At 33.4% G+C, this 6,954-nt stretch overlaps 1 protein-coding gene across 1 annotated transcript; it reads right to left on the reverse strand.

Moving 5' to 3' along the window:
* Positions 1 to 1,698: 1,698 nt before the first annotated feature.
* Positions 1,699 to 6,794, reverse strand: HELRODRAFT_184880 (hypothetical protein). The gene is given in 6 exon segments (XM_009011670.1): positions 1,699 to 2,018; positions 3,791 to 3,938; positions 6,315 to 6,513; positions 6,526 to 6,559; positions 6,579 to 6,683; positions 6,729 to 6,794. 3 exon segments carry the CDS (start codon positions 6,479 to 6,481, stop codon positions 1,860 to 1,862), a joined length of 474 nt encoding a protein of 157 aa, XP_009009918.1. The 5' UTR covers positions 6,482 to 6,513; positions 6,526 to 6,559; positions 6,579 to 6,683; positions 6,729 to 6,794; the 3' UTR covers positions 1,699 to 1,859.
* Between the last annotated feature and the right edge of the window lie 160 nt (positions 6,795 to 6,954).

The following is a 6,954-nucleotide window of genomic DNA, read 5'->3' on the forward strand; positions in this document are numbered from 1 at the left end:
ACACACACACACACACACACACACACACACACACACACACACACACATACATACATATACATACATACATACAATAATAGTGTTATAAGCCCCGCAATAGCGCTATATAATTAATTTAAATTGATTGTTGTTATCTGGGTTTTATAATCCCATGATTTGTAAAGAAGGAGAGGTAGGAGTTGTGGTGTTATATACATGGAGTATGTGAGAAGTTTCGCTGTGGATTTCTTGTGACTAGTGAATGACACATGGATGGGTTCGATCACTGTTGGCATTTAAATAAATGTTTTAAACAAGTCGGTTTTTGAATCAGTTGTGTTAATCTATCAGGAATCACGGAATATCGATAACTTGAAGATAGTGCAAGTTGCAACAATACGCACACCACATGCATTTATGGCATGGAACGAAAGGAAATGAACTTTTTTTTATTCAACAACCCCAAACGAATGGTGAAGATTGTTGGGATGGTCAAGAAAGACGTTAAGTGAAGCTTATCACAATTTTCAGACTATATAATAAATCGATTATGATAATTATGCGAGCAGATTAGGATGAAGAAAAGTGAAAAGTCAAATTTATTAAATGTTCATTTTAATTAAAATAATACATTAAAACAAATTTGTTTCTTTTAAAAATTTTTCTTAAATTCTTTTTGAAACTGCACAAACAAACAAACATTATAAATTTTTCTTAAGTTCTTTTTGAACTTATAAAAAAAATTATCGTCGCAAATTAAATTATATTTTTGAAATTTATATTAGATTTGTGGTCCCGAACAACTGAAATAAAAAAATAAAACCTTCTTTATTGCCAGTCTCAAAACAAAACACTTTTGTTGTCGCGTTTCTCTGGCTTATTATATTTGAAACAAACTTCAAAAGCAGAAATAAGACGGATGTTTAGCTGCTGGAAGACGAATAGCGCCTGTTTGTTAGACAAGTTGTTGAGCGAATGAGGAGACGAAATTTTATGGTGACAATAAACTTCGAAAGATTTTGAGTGAGACTGGTCGTAATCTGAAGGCATTTTTACTGCCCTGCTCATGAGTTAAAAGATTGATTTGATACAGTGTTGGTTGGATCTTTAAGTTGAAGCCCGAACTAAATTGCAATAACTCGCATATGGCAGGCATAATAATGAATTGTGGATATTTTATTTGGTGATTTCACTTAGACCTCGGCACGCACACACACACACACACACACACACGCACGCACGCACACACACACAAACACAAACACCTATACACAAATATACACACGCATACATCTATACACTAATATATACACACACATATATACACACTAATATACACACGCACACATCTATACACACGCATGAAAACATAAATTACTTTCATACGCACACATATTTATAAAAGCTATTGAAAATTGTAAAACAAAAAATAACTTCTAATTACATGACTTTAAATGTACCAACAGACATAATTTATTACACATGCAAACTTCGCCATCAAATCGTTGTCTTCTTTTTCGGGCGAAATTCATCCAATTAAGCTAAGATCATCAATATGAAACAAAACTATATAAACCAAAGTGGTCACCAAATTAAAACCTCAACACTTAACCAAACAGGGTCAAAAAGTTAAAACTAGGTCAAACTAGGTCATACCAACACTTCAATTACGTTACACGAAACGAAACCAGATCACAATGTCTCGGGTCGTACTAAACGAAACCAGGTCACAGTAAATAAATAACTAGGTCACACAAGACAAAACTAGGTCACAATAACTAACTAGGTCACACTAAACCAGGTCACAGTAAATAACTAGGTCATACTAAACAAAACCAGGTCACACTAAACGAAACTAGGTCACACCAAACGAAACCAGGTCACCTAAAGTGTTCGGCTTCAATGATGAACCTTCCTTCAGACAGGTGAACATCATACTCGATGTGGTTCAGTGGATTTCCCCAGCAGGTGTGCTGTGTTTCATGCTCTCCGTAGAATTTGCACTGGAAGTTCGTCAGCATTTCACCGGTGTTTTTGAACTGTTGTTTTTGTTTGGGGTTGTTTGTTGTTTTTGTTGTTGATAACGACGTTGTTGTTGTTGTTGATTTTATTGTTGTTGTCGTTGATTATATTGTTGATTATGTTGCTATTGTTGTTGATGTTGATGATGTTGTTGTTTTTTATTATGTATTACATGTTGTGTATGTTGCATTTGATGAAATTGTTTGTTTTTTCGTTTATTTGTTTGTTTGTTTGTTTGGCTGTCTGGCTGTCTGTCTCTTTGTTTGTTTGTCTGTCTGTCTGCCATCATAGTGTTTCATGTGTGTATGTTGTTGTTGTTTTTAAGAATTATTTTTTTCTAATACAGAAACAATGTTGACTAATGATTTATATTAACTAATTAATATGTAAACAAATGATCTTCAATCATTTGCAGACGTAAGACATTGTAAGAAATTTATGTAAACAAAATTCATAGTAAAAATACATTAACAAAACCAATTTTATTTAATTAATCTTCACCGTCATCGTAAAATTGTTAAATTTTTGTTAAAAAAAAGTGCAAAAAAATATTATCCGTCAATCTTCCAGTTCGTCTGCTTGTTTGTCTGTCAATTTGTTTGTCTGTCTGTCTGTGTGTGTGTGTGCTTGTCTGTTTGTTTGTCTAGATGTCTGTCTGGAAATCTGTCTCCCAGGCAAATATTGATTTTTTGTACGCGCAATTCCTGTTCAGGCGGCAGCAGTGTGGTGTGTACACCGAGGTATTAGTAGCAGTGGTGGCAGTAGAAGTTGTAGTAGTAGTAGTAGAGTAGTAGTAGTAGCAGCAGCAGTAGTAGCAGTAGTAGCAGCAAAAGTTGTTGTAGTAGTAGTAGTGGTAGTAGTGGTACTAGTAGTAGTAGAGTAGTAGTAGTAACAGTAGTAGTAGCAGTAGTAGTAGCAAAAGTTGTAGTAGTAGTAGTAGTGGTAGTAGTGGTACTAGTAGTAGTAGAGTAATAGTAGTAGCAGTAGTAGTAGCAGTGGTAGCAGTAGAAGTTGTTGTAGTAGTAGTAGTAGAGTATTATTAGTAGTAGCAGTAGCAGTAGTAGTAGTAGTAGTAGTAGAAGTAGTAGTAGTAGAGTAGTAGTAGAAGTAGTAGTAGTGGTGGTAGTAGTAGTAGTAGTAGTGGTGGTAGTAGAAGCGGCATTAATTAAACTTGTACTACATTAGTAACGGTAGTTGTTGTTGCAATAGTAGTAATAGCAGCAGCTGCAGTTGCAGTACTAGTAGCAGTAGTAGTAGTAGTAGTAATGGTATTAGTAGAAGCAGTAGTAGTAGTAGTAAATAGAAATAGTAGTAATGGTTGGGAATGTTGAAAATATTTTTGTTGTGTGCAAAGTAATTAGTGAGATTAGGCTCTTTTTTGCTTTTACTATGTCTCTTTAATTATGTTGTTGTAAGGAGTGTTGCTTGCTGCATCTGTTGTTACTTGATTGCATCTGTATGTGTATGTAGATTAAATTTGTATATGTATGTAGATTACATTTGTATGTGTATGTAGATTACATTTGTATGTGTATGTAGATTGCATCTGTATGTGTATGTAGTTGTATTGAAATTTTGTTGGCTTTTATGAATTTATTTAGTAAGTTTACGTTGTTTAAACAACAACAAAAAAAAACAAAATAAAAGATGAAACAGTACCAACAAGCAAAACAAAACGAAAGATAAATCAACACTAGCAATTTAAAATATCACAAAAATCCAATAACTCAACAAATACCAAAATGCAAGAAGAAACAAATCAACAGAGACAACTCCATAAAAAAATCACCTGTATTTGAATTGGAAATTTCTGTCTGGAGCCCTTGATGTCTTTAGTTAAACCGGAAGTTACCATCTCGGCCCTGAAGACTGCAACCTCCTCGTCGGTCCTCTTCATCTCGTCCACCTCCAGTTTAGCACCCATCATCGTCAGCTGTCTGCAGTTCATCCAGTTCATTGTTTATTAATATTTTTTATTATTAATATATTTAAATATTTAATTATATTTATATATTATTATTATTTATTATTGTGTAATATTTATGAATAATTTTCTATACAATTCTTTTATTGCGCTAATGAAACTTTTGTGTCACCCACGCTGTAACACATACACACCACACAATGTACACACACTCTAAACGAAGTTAAGTACACACACAAACACACACACAAACAAACACACACACAAACATACAAACAAACATCCACACCACACGACGCACACACTCCAAAAAACTACTACTGGACACAGTATAATATTACGCGTCGGGTCACATATTTGTCTTTGTATATCGTACGGAGACTGTGCTCGAACCAGGTCAGTACGAAATGACAACGCAAGACATGGCACTTTTACAGACTGAGCTATCTTCTTATCAAGCAAATTGATAGTTTATAAAAAAAAATATAAAATTTCTTTTATTTAAATGTTATTTAATTCAATTCAATTCAATTACTCTCTTTTTAGATTTAGTGTGTACACATTCAAATAAATATAAATAATATAAGTTCTTAATTGTTTAAATCATAATGAACAATCTGTCATGTGAATAGTTATTTATAATCTATTATATAATTGTTCGTTATATAATGATTTATATGCTTTATATGCAAGTATGTAATATTGTGATAAAAAAATGTATGTATTTATATTGAAATATTTATGTGTGTGTGTGTTGTTATATAGGTGTGTGTGCTTGTGTGTTGCTGTAATTGTGTGTGCGTTTGTGTGTGTGTGTGTGTGTGTGTGTGTGTGTGTGTGTGTGTGTGTGTGTGTGTGTGTGTGTGTGTGTATGTGTGTACATTCAATCTAACAGCAATTAATTTTGAATAATATAATAGCGTGAACAGACATGATTGTGATGATGCATTCTTCTTGATAAAACTAGATGGGCGAATGAAGGAATGAATGGATGGATGGAATGATGGATGAATAACTGAATGGATAGATGACTGGATGGATGGATAGACAGAGAAACGAACGAACGAATGAATGAAGACCAATGGAAAATAATTTAGACAATTTGTTCCTCTTTACGCTCGAATATTGTAATTACTTTCATCTTTTAATTTCTTTTTATTTCATCATTTTTTCACTTTTTCTATCTCTCTCTCTCTCTCTCTTTCTCTCTCTCTCTCTTTCTTTCTATTTCTTTCTCTTTTTATTTCTCTTTTTATTTCTTTCTTTCCTTTCTTCATAACCAACAACAATAATTACTAAGAAATAATATTTACTCAATTACGCTTAAATGATGAATCCAACATAGGTGCATTCAATTAAGGGCATTAATTAAACACCACCTACTAGATGATGATGGATATGCTTGAATGTATCATTATAAATGGAGGATACAAATGATACACAAACTGATATAGTGTTTGCACATGGAAAAAGAAAGAAAAAGAGAGAGAGAGATACAAATAGAGGATACAAATGATACACAAACTGATATAGTGTTTGCACATGGAAAAAGAAAGAAAAAGAGAGAGAGAGATACAAATGGAGGATACAAATGATACACAAACTGATAAGCGTTTGCACACGGAAAGAGAGAAAGAAAGAGAGAGAGAGAGAGAGAGAGAGAAATAATAAAAGATATAACGTTATATTCATGTGCTACCTGCTACGTATACAAACAAAACACATACTAATATACATATAACAATGACTGTTGTAATAACTTAGATACATATAAAGAGATAGGAAGAACGAGGAAGAGAGAGAGAGAGAGAGAGAGAGAGAGAGAGAGAGAGAGAGATGGTAAATATTATTTCGGAATATATATCTTATGAGTAATTTCGTACTCTCCAATGGTTGTAATGCTTGTCATTCCTTTTCATACCATGTTCGGTGATCGTATCGTTAGTATTAATAACGCGTTAAAGTCAAATTGCTAACTACTGCTGAATAAACCATTGCACAATGGGTTTTATTTGCATGGTCTCTTTCTTTCATTTGCAAACATTTTCATTCATTCATTCATTCGTTCGTTCGTTCGTTCGTTCGTTCGTTCGTACGTTCGTTCGTTCGTTCATTCAGTTGGTTAGTCACTAAACGACAGCAGTCTAAATTAAAAACTACAACAACTACTACTACAACTACTACTACTACAACTACTACAACAACTACTACTACTACTACTACTACTTTTACTAATATCAATACTATTACTATAATAGTAATAAAATAATAACAACAGCAACAACAACAACAACAATAGCAACAACAACATTAACAATAATAATAATAACAAAAACACAATAATTAAAAAACAAAAATACAAAAATAAAATGAAAAATAAAAAACTAACTCGATGATGAGCGGAGGTGTGACTGTGATGTTGACGATGTATTTTGCGTTGACGTTGAATTTGACGGTTCTCTCCTGGTCGAATCTCTTACCGTCAACTTTGAAGTGGATCGGTCGGTCGTACGGTTTCTTCACGATACTCAACTGGATTTTGTGGTGTTGGGACATCTCTATTTTTTTGTTGTTGTTGTTGTTGTTGCTACTGCTGCTGCTGCTGTTCTTTGGTTTGTTGTTGTTGTTGTTGCTGCTGCTGTTTTTTGGTTTGTTGTTGCTGCTGCTGTTTTTTGGTTTGTTGTTGATGTTGTTGTTCTTTGGTTTGTTGTTGTTGTTCTCTAGTTTGTTTTTGTTGTTGTTGTTCTTTGGTTTGTTGCTGCTGCTGTTTTTTGGTTTGTTGTTGTTGTTGTTCTCTAGTTTGTTGTTGTTTTTTGGCTCGTTGTTGTTGTTGGTTTGTTGTGTTGTTGTTTGTAGTTGTTTTGCTGATTTCTGTTGTAGTTGTTGTTAGTTTTGTTGAGTTTTGTCGTTGATTTGTTGTTCTTGTTGTTGTTTGTCGAGTAAAATATTGCTAAAGATGATGATGACGATGATGTCGTAGTTGTTGTCGTTGTTGTTGTTGTTATTGCTATAGTGCCAAGGATAGATCC

This window comes from Helobdella robusta, assembly GCF_000326865.2.
Source record: "Helobdella robusta unplaced genomic scaffold HELROscaffold_1, whole genome shotgun sequence".
NCBI lineage: Eukaryota > Metazoa > Annelida > Clitellata > Rhynchobdellida > Glossiphoniidae > Helobdella > Helobdella robusta.

What these genes read in the sequence shown, in the direction of transcription:
- HELRODRAFT_184880 (XM_009011670.1), bottom strand. Translation starts at nt 6,481, where the DNA reads ATGTCCCAACACCACAAAATCCAGTTGAGTATCGTGAAGAAACCGTAC. An exon ending in ACACCTCCGCTCATCATCGA is followed by an intron (nt 3,939 to 6,314) that starts GTTAGTTTTTTA and finishes GATGAACTGCAG; the next exon opens with ACAGCTGACGATGATGGGTG. An exon ending in AATTTCCAATTCAAATACAG is followed by an intron (nt 2,019 to 3,790) that starts GTGATTTTTTTA and finishes CAAAAACAACAG; the next exon opens with TTCAAAAACACCGGTGAAAT.